Below are 14,942 nucleotides of genomic sequence, written 5' to 3' on the forward strand. Positions count from 1 at the left end.
CTCTGGGGTAGATGAACAAGGAAAACACACAAATGAATTCCAAAATGTCCAAGGAGACGGGTCTATATACTAATGAAGTCAGGGCAGGACTAAAGACAGAGAAAAATGTCCCTGGAGAGATGAGAAGCAGAGACAGGAAGGATGGAGGACCTAGGGACACTGCCCTGCCTCAAGGCTCCTGTGGTTCCTCCCAGTCAACCCATGACCAGCCCCACTGAGCCCAGTCCAGGACTCCACAGTCAGGAGGGTTGGGACGGCAGTTCTGTGGCTGAACCCTGCAGGTGTCTGAGAATAACACAGGAGGGCAGAAAGATTTTGTCATGTGCTGAGCAAGGGGAAGAAGCTGAGGGAACTTGTGGTTTTCTACTCCCCTTGTTGGCTGTTGCCACAGCTGGTGTGAGGTACTCCCTGCCTGGGGAGTTCTCAAGAGGCGGGTAGATTTGCATAAAGCCCCCCTCACAGTGCCCAGTGGCTGAGAAGGGAATAAAGAGGCCAGGGAGAGCCCAACAGTGCTTCGAGTGCCAGGGCAGAGCTCTGAGAGGCTCCATCATGCCCCGCAACCCCGTCCTGCTCCTCCTGCTCACGCTCTGCACAGGTGCCGCCCCCAGGGCCCAGCTGCAGCTTCAGGCCCCAAAGACCCTCAGCACAACAAGCTCCCAGGCCTGATTCAGCGCACAGTGTGCCGAGAGCTGGGCACTGTTGGATGAGCCTTTGATGCACTCTCATCTCTCCTCTCTTTTCTTCCCAGGCTACGTGATCCCCTTCGAGCTGATCCAGAGACCCTCAGTCTCAGTAGTTCCGGGTCAGGCAGCCACAATCACCTGCTCTGGAGAATTACTTAACGAGAGATATACAGAGTGGTACCAACAGAAGCCCGGCCAGCGCCCTGTGCTCATTATTTATAAGGACAGTGAGAGGCCCTCGGGGATCCCTGACCGATTTTCTGGCTCAAGCTCCGGGACCACAACCACCCTGACCATCAGCAACACCCAGGCTGAGGATGAGGCTGACTATTACTGTTTGTCCTCAGACAGCAGTGGTATTAACCCACAGTGTCACAGGAGGTGGGGAAGTAAGACAAAATCTCTTACATCTGTGTTACACTAACCACCCATCCAGGTCTTGCAGACAGAGTAGTGAATATTCTGTTCCAGGTCCTACATCTGAAATCCAGTTTGTATGTCTTCCCACATTGCATGGGGACTCCACACAGGGATATTTGTGGCTTAGTTCAGGAATGAGAGGATGATGAGGTGGAATTGTCGTGGTAGTGTCTAGGGGAGTATTTCATGATTTAAAGGAACCTCTGCACAAAAATAGACACGCAGCCATCTATGAAAATGTGAGGAGCCAATAGCGGAAACAGCAGTTCAATAGAATGAACAATGGTTGCATATGAGAAAGATAACTTTTTTCTCAGTACAGATTTTTATGCCTGCAAAGTATATGAGTGTAATATTGAGGATAGGCAAGTGCTCATAATAAGTGAACTCATCTCATTAACACCCATAGTCTTGGACCACATTGGTTTCAGCTTTGAGGATGTGTGAATTGGCATGGGCACTGAATGAACTTGTAGCTTTCTAACACCTGACTGGCAGATGACTTGAATCTTCCAGAGACTTTGTTCTATTCACTGCAGCATGCACTTCCATTGGGGAAAATAGCCATACTTGTGAACCCCTGAATATGAACCCACTCCCACTTATAATTAATGTGAAATGAGTTTTTTGCTGAGGAGCTCCTTGTGAAATACTGTAACAGTTGTTGAGACACTTTGCAAGTCACTGGGTACTAATTGGGGGTGGAGAACTGCTGGATCTCTTCCCACAGGAAACAGAGCTCTGCCTTCCATGATGGTGAGTCTAATAATTTTGTCTGCTCCATGTCTCTGTTAATACCCAAAACATCCTTAGAACTCAGTGTAGGCATCTACCCTGGGGAGATTTCTCAGAAGTCAGATTGCCATATCAGTCTCAGTTAATAGGAATCCATATTGATTGGAGATGATAGTGAACAAAACACCTTTTCAGTGATAAATGGAGCTAATTGATCCCTGAAAAAATTCAAAATCCTATACATATAATCATGGAACCCATTCCAAATCACAGAATTTTAGAATACAAGCACACATATACTGTTACATCTACATACTTACAGCAAGCATAATTAAGTATATACCTATTCTGTATTGCACACATATTCCTAAAGATAGCTCTATATGTCAAGGTGCAAAAATACATAATGTTTAGGAAAGAATTATGGGAATGGATGTTCTGCTAGTCACCTGGAACAGGACTCAGAATAAGGATCTGTGGGAGCTGGAGCCATCGCAATGTGATCACAGACCATGGCAATGAAATGGCCCAGGGAGAACGAGACTGTCAGCTACACAATGACTGTGCCTTTCCTGTCAGTGTGCACATGGGACCACACAGATGCTTCTCTTGTGTTATACTTTTTTAAAGATCAAGATTTAAGATCTTTAAAAAAGATTTATTATTGTAATAATATTCCATACCTATGCCTAAATATGTTGACAAAGGTGCACATTGATTCTGAGATTTGAAACACATTTCACTCACACAATGAGTCAATTTCAGATATATGAAATGGTTCCACAGGGCCCTATTCTTGGCCCTAATGGCACACATCATATTTCTTGGCTCCATCTCATCCTGACATCCGTTCAGCAGAAACAAGTGACCTAATGTCTTCTCTCCAAAGAGGTCTCCTCTTACCTCTTAATATCAGAACAGCCAGATATTTTTTTTTACCTGTTTGCAATCAAAGGGATACACTTTGCCTATACTGCACATTGTTTCTCTATCTTTATTATTTTTCACTGTTTTGGCATGGAGTATTGCTATATCTCTACCTATGTAGAGATAGAAGAGCTATAGAAGATCTCTGCCTTCCATGATAATGAGTCTAATGAATTTAATCTGTTTCATGTATCTGTTGATACACAGAGAGTCTCTTGCCCATTCGCCTGGCTGTCTTTCCCGGGGCCCCTCGGAGGGGATGGGCTCCAGCTTCCCTCTCCGCCCTGAGCAGAGCTTCCAGCGGCCGAAGACCACTGGAACCTAGCCACAGCCATGCTCGAGGCCCCTCTCCACATGATCGGACAGGCCTCACACATGAAGGTACCGGCAGAGGAACCCAGGTGTGTGTAATCCCATCAACGGCCAACATCCAGAGACTTTAAAGCAAGCTCCCAGAAGCAGGATATCTTAGTACCTACTTCTCCCTCTGGGAGAAAGTAGCAAGCTATTGAGAGTTTCCTTCCCACATGGGACAAGCTTTCCATGGTGTATTCACATGCTAAAGCCATTAACAAGCCCAATCTCATTCCCCTGACCCTAAAAGAGCCTCCAATGTGGCATCCTTAGGAAGGCCTAAAGGAGAGAGGTTTCTAAAATCTCAGGGATGGGACGAATGGAGAAGTTACTGAGCCCACTTGAGAAATTGATGAACAATGGGATTTCGTGATCGTGATCGTAATCATGATCGTTGATACACAAAAGAATCCTATCATTGTCAAAACTCAGTGATGGTTTCTACCCTGGGAGTATCTCAACAACTGCTATAGTATTTAACATGGAGCAATGCTTCGGAGGCCTGGATCTCCTTAGGATAATTTCCCACTAGCTGGGCAGGCAGTTCTATGCTAGGGCCCAAGAACGCTTTGGTCTCTACAGTGCAGACATTCACTGGGCCACCCTTGGAGGTGTCTGGAAGTCTTCATGTGACTATCAGGCAGTGTTTAAGGGCCTTCAAAGATAAACAAATGGTGCTTAAAGGAGCAGGTGGTGCTGGGGATAGAAGAAGCCTCTGCTGCATGCAAGGTCTGTGCCTTTTGCTGTTTTGTTTTATATTTGGTGGTCACAACCTGTTGTGCTCAAGATTTACTCTTGACTCTGGTCTGGGATAACTTCAGGTGAGGCCCATGGACCATATTTGGTGCTTCATATTGAACCCTAGTCCATAGCACACAAGACAGGCACCCTTTCCTGCTACACAATCTCTCTGACCACAGGGCACAATGTCTTGACATCTATAATGTGTCATTTTAAGCGCATTAATTGCTATGATCTAGAGACCCACAAATGAATCTCAGAACTGAGCAGCTTGCTGCCGAGATGTCTCTGGACCCTAACTATTCAAAATTTTAGAATTCCAGGAGCACACAGCTGCCTTCATGGCCATGCAACATCCCATGTTATTCATATCAAGCAATACAAAAAATATTATCTAGCATCTGTCTGGGGTCAGGGTTGAGTGGCATTGGGAAAATTTAAAAAGTGGTGATGGAAAGGTGTAATGGTGGTAGGATTGGTGTTCAAATATCAAATGTAATCAACTCTTGCAAGCTACTTAATGGAAAATAAGATTTTTAAACAATTAAAGAAAATAAAAACAACAAGTTAACTTTCATTGTGATTTTAAATGCTCGCCACTATTTTTATTGAACTGAGTCTGAATAATGACCAGCTATCTATCTTGTTCTGGAAACTGTAGGAGACCTTATTTTTGGAAAACAGATTGTGGTATCAAAAAACAAAACAAACCAAACCAAAACAAAACTATACTGTGTATCAGGCCATAACACTTATTTGTATTTTCATTTTCTTAGCATTAATTATAAAAATAAATTATCTCCCATTTAAAATTTATAAAATACACATGGGATAGACTTGAAAGAAAAACAAATTTTTCTCCCCACTTAACATAAATATATCGAACCTCAGGATGGTTCTACAAAGTCAGATGCCATACCATGTTGAAGAAGAGAGGCACTGAAAAATGGCATCTCTAGTTTATGGACCCGCGTATCAATGGGCCTAAAATGGAATAGAAGGTCAGTCTAGACTTAGTGAAAATTAGGGAGATAAATTAGCAGGTTTTGAAATGAAAATACCAGATATGAAGAGAAAGCAATGGGGATGTGCATGTCACTGAACAAGTGAATTCAATTTACTCCTCCATGTTTCTGATGGTGATGTAGGCAGGTGGATAGAAAAGGGTCCATGGCAATGGCATTCCTAGGTAGTAATAAAACAAATAGCCCTGAGGCTTCAAAACAGAAAGTAAGGCCTGATAAGACCCTCACCTGGTGCCAACAGACCCAGAGAAGGCTGGACCCCCACCTTTGAGAGAAACTCCGGAAGAAACAAAGGCCAGAAAAGGAATTTCTTGTAAGGCCCTTGACCACCTCCAACTCTACCCCTTTGGCAATCACCTTAGCAATGAACTCTTACCTAAGTAGAGTCCCACATGGGAGGCTTGAGAAAAATCTGTAGGGTCCACCTTGAACAAAGAAATGGCACACATATGCTGCCTGAGCCTTTGTGCCCATGAGGCCAAGCACATGTGGTGCCCGAGAACATGTGTCGCCTGTATCTCCCCTCTTGACATGTGGATTGGAGCTCTACCTATCTTTGGAGAAACATGCATTCTCTCTCTCTCCCTTTGTTCTCCCTCCTTCCTTTTCCTAAAAGCCTCCAAATAAGATCAGCTTTTACTTTGCTTTTCTACTCCTGAAATTCCTACTCCTTGAGATGACAAAGACCTGAAAACCCTGGATAAGGCCAGGGGCTGACTTTCATTCCAGCAAAGGGCAATTCCTCGCTCATTCTTCAGATGAACTTCCGAGCTGAGCAGACCACAGCACAAAGAACATATTCTTCTAGATGTTTTTGAAAAGATTTCCACTGGACCACATCCTATTCCTAGCAAAAATCCTTACATTTAAAAGAAAAGAAAATACAGACACCCTTATCCAGAAAATGGATGTGGCAGTAAATGGCAGCATGTCAGCCCATTTATTGCCCCGGCTTTATGGACTCAAATGAAGTTTGGAAAAGATCAACCAGCTGAAGAAATTTACGGATACCCAGATTTCCCAGCTGAAACTCTGGGGCACCATCAGGAGAGGACCAGGCTGAGTTCCTGCCCTGCCAAACCCAGGCAGCTGCACTCACACCCCACGGCTGCCTAGAGCCAATGGCCCCGCTCCACTGCCTCATGGCTGAGCTCCACAGAGATGCAAAACTGACACAATCCCAGTACACCAGTCATCAGAATGAGACCCTAATGATGGGTCTTCTCAGAGTGAAGAAGGGTAGCCTCCCCCCACCCTCTCCACCCATCCAGAAACCCCAACAAATCACACCCATGTTCCACAGCTGCTGCCATGGACGCCCACTGCCCAAATAAATATTTCAGATATTCTGGAGTGTGCAGCCAGAGGGGATCACAAAGGTACTTCAGTGTTTTACCTCAAACAGAAATACGGAGCCAAGAATGTTGTGATGATAACTTACTCCGCTGCTTATGATGCTGACAAACGACATTGGTTCTGAAATAGATGTGACACAGACATCAGTTTCACCGCTTATAAACCCCAGACTTCCACAGGGCTCTACTTCTTGCTCCTCACAATACATATCGTATTTCTTGTTCCATTTCATCCTGGGGGTGGACTGGTGGCATTAAATGATCTAACATCTCTCCAAAGAGGTTTCCTCTCACCTCTTACCATCAGCACAGAAGGACACTTTTAATCTGGCAGCAATTGCAGGGATACACATTGCCTACATCATTTCTCTGTCTTTGTCTTTCTTCCTTTTATCCCATCTGGTGGGATTCTCTCTACAAAAGTTCAGGGGGCCTGGATATGCTCCTAATAATTCTCCACCAACTGGTTTGGCTCTCAATGCCAAGGCCAAGAATGCTCTGCTCTCTGTGCTCTACAGCACCAGAATGTTTCTGGCTCACCCTCCAAGTTGCTTCGGTGGCCTACAGGCCAACAACTGGCTATGCTCAGGCGCCTTCAGGGATGAAACAAAATAATACTTCCAGAATCAAGAGGTGCTGGGGATCAGGCTCAGCTGCATGAAAGGCCAGTGCCTTTTGTCTTGCTTTCTTATTTCAGAGCCTCACCGGCTGTGCTCAAGATTTAGTCCTGGTTCTGCACTCAGGGATCCCTCCTGGCTTTATTCAGAGGATCACAAGTGGTACCAGACTTGAAGACCAGGTCAGCAGCTTGCAGGAGAAGTGCCCTATCACTCTGCACTAACTCCCTTGCCCAGGGTATCTACCTGAACATCAGTACTGAGTTTCAGGCCACAAATTTATTTTTATTATAATTAAATTAGTGCTAATTATGAAAGGTAAACCATCCTCTGTCAAAATGTATAAAAAGGAAATTACATAGTGTTAATGAAAAATAAATTGGCCCCGTAGCATAAATACATGAAATATTATCTGTGATACATTTATAAATCCTACTGGCTGTTCAGGAAGGCTGTTGCAGGCTCAGCTATCACAGGCATGTTCAAAAAGAGAGGCACTACAGAAATGCATCTGTTTATTCTTTTGTGAGAGGAATAGTTTGCAGGAAAGAAACTCATTTCTGGGCCTGATATATATGGGCCAAAATGGAATACAAAGTTAGTCTTGACCTAGAGGTTTGTGGGAAGATGAATGACCTGGTTTTGAAAGGAAATGGATCACAGGTCATGAGAAGAAGGTGTTCAGAGTATGTCTCTGAACAAATGTGTCTATTTTAGTCCTCATGGATATGATGGAGATTCCCAGTCTGAAGCCATGTCCAGTTCCCACTGATTCCCATGAAAAAATGTGCTGGTCAAATGGGGAGTGAAACATAATGATTGTTGACTGAACGTTCTCCTGTCCCATCCTGGCACTATAGCCACCATCGACCCATTATTTGTCCTGATGGCAGTGGGCACCCTCAGAGACAGTTCCTGAGTCCTGTGTTCCCACTGCCAAGGGAAAATTTGCAGGATACCTGAGCTTCACAGAGACCTTCTTATCAACCCTGCCGGTGAATCCCATCCAGCATGGTCATGTTTCATGTTTCTCTGCGTTATTGAGCTGAGTTTGCTTCTCAGCATCACATGTTCACCCTACAAATGGCAGGTTGAGCCCTGGAGCCCCCAAGCAAACCTCTGCGCCCCTGGAGGCCACCTGCACCTCCACAGTGGCCCAGAAATCCCTGACACTGTGAGACAAGGGCAGTGTCAAATTCTTGGGGACTAGCATTGAGCCAAGAAATCAGTTGACTGAGAATTGTAGATGCCCCCAACATGCTAATGTATTGATGAATCAGTAATTTTTAATGAAACATAGCAAAATGATTCATGAAAACAATGATCAAATATGTTGATTTTCAGGACAACTTAATTCATCTTCACTGTGTGGCAGCAGGTGCACTGAATGAGAAAACATTGAAGTGGGAACTATTGGTTAGAGCTTTTGTTTTTTAAAAATAAATGATGAGACTGTTTCATACTTGATGAAAACAGCACAGATCTAAGATCTTTAATAAACCCTGTGTACAAGAGAGAAAAGGTGGAGGAATAATGGATACCAAAGTTATCAAACAGAATTTCTTAAAAAGGAGACACTCATAGTTCCAGAGACATGATACACTGGGTAGGGCACTTGCCTTACATGAGGCCAACCCACATTTAATTCCCAGCACACTGTATATGTGAGCTCTTCTGCTCAGGAGTCATGTCTGAGCTCAGAGCTGGAGTTTTCCCTGAGCACTGCCAATTGTGGTCCAGTAGTGCGCAGGGCTTGCACCCGGCTCTGCATTCAGGGGTCAGTCCTAGCAGGAACCAGGGACTTTACAGGGTGTCAGGGACTGAACCTTGGTCAACTGCATGAAAGGCAAGCTGCCCATTGTACTCTGACTCTGGCCCTCAAGCCACACCTGATAGTAATAGTCAGCCTCATCCTCAGTGTGTGCTCCCCTAATGACCAGGATAGCCATGTGCTCAGAGTAGGAGCCAGAGAAGTGGTCAGGGATCCCAAGGACTGGTTACTATCTCTATACAGATGACCAGCACAGTGTCCTGGTCTGGCTTCTGCTGGTACCACTGAGCAAATTGATCTCCAATATTATTTCCTCTACATGTCATTCCCCTCCCAGATTCACAGGTGATGAAGGTGGAGGATTTAGTTCACTGAAAGATCTTGAACCTACAAGAGAAAAAAGGAGAGGTCAGGTATCAGTGAAATTCTGTCTGAGGAGACCTCCCATCTTCATCACCTGTAGCGCAATTCTTTGGGACCCCACTACCCCCAACCACATCCTCCATAGAGTAATGAGCAACCAATAACCCTTGCCCTGCTGACCTAGGTGCCACCCGGAGGGACTATTAGTCCACAGGAAGTGTTTGGAAGGAATCCTGGGCTTCAACCAGCTCATTGGGGTTGGTTATCAAAGATAATTGGTCCTTAAAAAAATCAGTAGAATTGGTCTCATGCAAGGCCCTGGAATTTGAACTCTTATGATCTAGAAAAGGAAAAATTCCCACGAGTCAATTTAATGTTTTATTCCCCTTTCATACTTAGTAACATACAAAAAATATACTCTCTCCTTTAATCCTTTAATCAATAGAACATGATGTTTATTATTTGCTGCATTTGCCCATAATTGAAGAAAACCAGTTACAAATATATTTTAATCAAATTCTTGGAATTTAAGTCAATTTTCATTGCCATATGCATGTTATTTCATCTGAAAACATGATCTGTCAATACTCAAAACTGCACATTAGGTACACAACAAACTCACAAACTACTCAGCACCTCATGCTGTCTGGGGAAGTCACTAAGCAGCAGGGGTGGACAGCAGGGCCAGCCCAGCCCCTTCCCATGTCTCTTGAGTCTGGAACCTTTTCTGCAGACACAGAAATCAGGCAGCAGCCCTGAGCCTGGTTGATTTGCATAGCCAGTAGCTCTCTCCTTGAGGGGATAAGCGAGGACCAGGACAAGTTCAGCCTCGGGTGCCAGGATCACAGGCCTGAAATGAGGGGAAGGAGGAAGACACGAAGCATGGAACAGGGCAGGTAAGGAGAGGCAGAAGGTCAGTTTCTGAGGTCACGACTCCATGATAGAATTTCAGCCATTTATCCCCATTGACTACACTGAAGACACAGAATTCCAGTGTCCCAGACTCTGGTGAGTGCCAGGGAACAGTGACTGACTCACCCGGGAATCCTTAAAGACTTGCTTCAACCCCTTTGTCCTGAGCACATACCCAGACACCCTGACTGCCCCCACTTGCTCTCCTTCCTCCCCCAGGCTCAAGTTCCTTTGCTAGGGTTCACGTCTGGCTCTCTGGGCTCCTGTCTCCTGGCTTGAGCCTGTACAGCTACCTCAGGACCTCCAGACAGAAGTGGATTCTCACTCCGCAATGCACAGCTCTGGTCACAGGAGTGTCCTGACTGGTGACAGGATTCACTTCCTAGAGGGACCTATAGCCATATTTGCCCCCAGAGCTCACGGTCTGTGCTGGGACCCCTCAGTGAGCCCACAGAGACTGCTGGGAAAGTCAGTCTCAGTCCCTAATGGCTCTAGGGGACTGCACCTCTCAATAAAGCACTGAAGAAAACTACTAATCTGTCCAGAAGTTGCCTGTGATGACGCCTTCTACATGGGATGGGACACGTTCTTAGAGACAAAATCTCCACCTGTAAAATGCAATAAAATGTTTTCAGAATCTCCTACAGTAAATTTGCATGAAAACCAACCCAGTGACCTGAAAAGGGGATAAAGAGGCCAGGGACAGCCCAACAGTGCTGTGAGCACCAGGGCAGAGCTCTGAGAGGCTCCACCATGTCCCGCAACCCCGTCCCACTTCTCCTGCTCACGCTCTGCACAGGTGCAGCTCCCGGGGCCCAGCTGCAGCTTCAGGCCCCAAAGACCCTCAGCACAACTGAGTTCCCAGCCTGAATCCAGCCCACACGTGCCGAGAGCTGGGCGCTGTTGGATGAGCCTTTGATGCACTCTCAACCCTCCTCTCTTTTCTTCCCAGGCTACTTGACCTCCTACAAGCTGACCCAGACACTCTCAGCCTCAGTAGATCAGGGTGAGTCAGCCACAGTCACCTGCTCTGGAGAATTACTAACAAGAAATATATATCTTGGTACCAGCAGAAGCCCGGCCAGCCCCCTCTGCTGCTTATTTATAAGGAGAGTGAGAGGCCCTCAGAGTCCCCTGACCAATTTTCTGACTCTATCTCTGGAACCACAGCCACCCTGACCATCAGCAGGACCCAGGATGAGGATAAGGCTGTTTCTGTCAGTCATGGGACAGTAGCAGTAATTACCCGCCTAGTGTCACAGGAGGCGGGGAAGTAAGACACCTCTTGCATCTGTGTTGCACTCTCCAGTAGCCCTGGCTGGTTGCAGACACAATAGTCAACAGTCTGTCCCAGGGCCCACATTGCGATCCAGCTGGTCGCTCCACACATCCTTGCAGGCAGGCTCTGCACAGGGAAAGTTGTGGATTGATTTATGAATGATGAAATGAATTGGGAGTGTCAGGGTACTTCCTGTGATGGGTGTTTCCTTGGTCAATGGGAACTTCATAGAAAAATAGACAGGCAGACTTCCATGAAGGCACAAAAAAAAAAAAAAGTGACAAGAAATTGAACTGCATTAAAAAAGGTCAATCTCTGGCTCATACATCTTTTATTTTTCAGAGCTTGATCTCTATGCCAGCAAAGTATATGATTTCAGATGGGGATAAAAGACTAGGTTAATAATTAGTGAACCAGGGCTGGATCGATAGCACAGCAAGGTAGGGCATTTGCTTTGCACACGGTCGACCCGGATTCGATTCCCAGCATCCCATATGGTGCCCTGAGCATTGCCAGGAGTAATTCCTGAGTGTATGATCCAGGAGTGACCCCTGTGCATCACAGATGTCACCCAAAAAGCAATAAAAATAAAAATAATTAGTGCACTAATCTAATTTCCAACCTTGGATCCACTGTGATGCTAGACTGACACTGGGCACCCGTAGAGGTAGAGATAGCTCCTGAGTGCTGAGTCAGCACTCTCGCAGGGAAACCTGTTTGATGCTCAGCACCCCAGAGATCAACAGAATTATCTCATCAACCCGACAGTTCACATCAAATGAGCATAGTCATATTTCATGTTTCCCTGGAAATTGCCTGTGTGAAGCCCAGTCTTCAAACACACAGGATCCATTGAGGAATGCTCATTCTTCCTCCTCTTGGCTGCCTCCCATGTACCAGGGACTCTCCCCCTAGGCTCAGCACTGTGATCTGAATCACTCCTCATCTAGGACTTTCCAGAACCTCCCGACCACAAGGGGGCAGCAGAGACTCATGGTGTAAAGTCCAATGGCACAGGGGTGGGTCAGAACCACAGGGGGTCTCATTTGCAGTAAGATGGGAATGGTGTTTAGTAACCCACATCATGCCTAAAGAAAAAGACGCTTATCTTTCTGTCATGTCATCCTTCACACTGCTGAGCTAAATTCTTCCTTTCTCTCTGATCTGAATTGTGTAGATAATGCATATTACTCTGAAAACAGTTTCAGATACTTCAGGTCCCACATAGTACAGTTCTGTGAGAATGTGGCCACTGCCCACAGTTCTCTGACTCCTCTGTGTGGAGCAGAGTCTCCTGGTAAGAATTTGCTCATCTGACCTTATGGTCGAGATTGCTTGGCAACAGGGTCATGAGAGGAATATCCTGGTTTGTAATTAGTGATGCTCAGTCTCAGAAGACATGAGGCCTGGAATTAAAGCGAATTAGACTCAGGCAAGGGCTCTAGGGTCTGAAATCTTATGGTTCAGAAAAAAAAGATTCTTCATCTAGCTGCTGTATAGTAACATCGTACTCCTGTTAAATAACACCAAATAGCCTCTCTCCTTTAACTGAATCAAGTAATTGCAGATGGTTTTTATTACTCAATTCATTTCCTCAGAAGCGAAGGGAATCAATTACAAAAATTTTAATTGAAATTCTTATCATTTAAGACAAATTGCATTGCCCTCTATGAGTAATTTCTTCTGAAAATATAATCTATCAGTGCTCCAAGTAACACACCGGAGTACACAGCATACATGGAGACTACACAGACTCTCACTGTGCTTTGGAGGAGCCTATAAGCAGCAGATGGGGACTGCTAGACCAGCCCCCCTCCCGTGTCCTTAGGGTTTGGGCCTTTTCTGCAGCCACAGACCCCAGGCAGCAGCCCTGAGCCTGGCTGATTTGCATAGCCAGCAGCTCTCTCCCTGAGGGGATAAGAGGAGACCAGGAGGAGTTCAGCCTCAGGTGCCAGGATCCCAGCCCCTCACCATGGCCTGGACCCCGCTCCTCCTGGGCCTTTTGGCTCACTGCACAGGTGAGGTGTCCAGGCTCACAGCAGCCCCAGGCCCAGTGTTCTGGGGTTATCTGGGCCCTCAGTCTGAGCTCAGCAGGGCACTGGTGTAGGGAGCCCATCACCTTGATGGAGGGTGGGGGTGGGGGCATTGGGGTCCCACAGAATTTCTATGGGTTATGAAGATGGGGGTGTCAGTACACTGGAATTTCCTTATTACTTGACCTCTCCTTCTCTCTTGCAGGTTCTGTATCTTCCTATGAGCTGAATCAGCCGCCCTCAGTTTCTGTGAGCCCGGGAGGGGAGGCCAAGATGACCTGTAGGGGAAACAACATTGGAGGCAAAAGTGTTAACTGGTACCAGCAGAAGCCAGACCAGGCTCCTGTGCTGGTCATCTACTATGATAAAAATCGGCCCTCAGGGATCCCTGACCGCTTCTCTGGCGCCAACTCTGGGGGCTCGGCCACCCTGACCATCACAGGTGTGCGCACTGAAGACGAGGCCGACTATTACTGTCAGGTGTGGGGCAGTGGTAATGCTCACAGTGGCACAAACAGATGGGGAAGTGAGACACAAACCTCTGCCCCATGTCATTCACACTCTCCTCAGGCCTGGAGCCCTGTAAACCCAGCCATGAGCTGCTCTGGTCCCAACCCAGTTTGGAGATTCAAGGGTTCCAGCCCTGCAGTTGGTTCCTCACAGGACTGGCCAGGGATGAATGTGGGGCAGACACAACATAGGTAGAATAACTGAAAAATTCTATTCTACATGTGCGTCAGGGTAGCAGAATTATCGAACATGAAAAGCTGAACTTGTACTAATAGCTGGAGTGCCCTGACTGAAATAGCCCAGGCAGACTGGTAATATCTTGGATGCTGAAAAAAAATAGGTCAAAGTGTGCACAGTGGTTAGTGCACATGTCAGGCATGACTGAAGCCTGGCTTCCTTCCAGCATCACATGCTTTGCCTGAGCTGCCCTGGAGGCCCCCAAGCAGTTGCCCTCATGATGCTGGAGGCCTCCAACACCTCCACAGTGGCCCGGTAAACCCTGGAACTGCCAGGCCAGAGCAAGACTATTCCTCAGACCCCTGCACTGAGCCAGCAGCTCAGCTGCCTGAGAACTGTAGAGTTGCCCTTGAGCACTGGGACCTCTTGTAATCTCCTAAAATGTGACAAATATATTCAGTAATGATTTTTTTAAATAAAACACTGCAAGATTATTCATACACACACATGCACACATAAAGAACCTATAACATGTTTATTTAAAGGACAACTTCCTTCACCTAAATTAAGGACACAGAGTGAGAAAAGCTAAGAGTGGGATATGTGGTTAGTTTTTGAAAAAAGTATTCACAAAACTATGACTAAACTATTTAATGCTTGATGACAACTAACAGCACTTATCTAACTTCTTTAACAACTCTTTTCTATTTTCAGGTTTTTTTGGGGGTGGACCACACTGCCTGGCAGTGCTTAGTGTTTACCCCTGCTCTTTCCTCCCTCCTGGATCATTCCAGGCAGGCTCAGGGGACCAGATATAATTCTGGGGATGGAACTCAAATCTGCTGTGCGGAAAGCAAGAACCCTGCACTCTATGCTATCACTCATGCTCAAACTAAACCCTTTTTCTTTGTTTGGATTTGGCCACACCTGGCTATGCTCAGGCTTAGTCCTATCTCTGCACTCACAAATGACTATTGGCAGGTCAGGGAACCATGTGGGGTCCTGAAATAGAACCCAGGTCGCCTGAATGTAAGGCAAGT

At 46.1% G+C, this 14,942-nt stretch overlaps 2 gene segments (V, D, J or C); both read left to right on the forward strand.

Moving 5' to 3' along the window:
- The first annotated feature begins 521 nt into the window (after positions 1-521).
- On the forward strand, positions 522-11,180 carry LOC101548810 (immunoglobulin lambda variable 3-25-like). The segment is given in 5 exon segments: positions 522-595; positions 749-1,064; positions 8,966-9,036; positions 10,856-10,909; positions 11,074-11,180. Coding segments are annotated over 5 exon segments (594 nt in total).
- A 1,974-nt stretch (positions 11,181-13,154) lies between these two features.
- Positions 13,155-13,916, forward strand: LOC101548285 (immunoglobulin lambda variable 3-21-like). The segment is given in 3 exon segments: positions 13,155-13,200; positions 13,421-13,741; positions 13,786-13,916. Coding segments are annotated over 3 exon segments (498 nt in total).
- The last annotated feature ends 1,026 nt before the right edge of the window (positions 13,917-14,942 follow it).

Source organism: Sorex araneus, chromosome 9 (genome assembly GCF_027595985.1).
Source record: "Sorex araneus isolate mSorAra2 chromosome 9, mSorAra2.pri, whole genome shotgun sequence".
In the NCBI taxonomy this organism is placed as follows: domain Eukaryota; kingdom Metazoa; phylum Chordata; class Mammalia; order Eulipotyphla; family Soricidae; genus Sorex; species Sorex araneus.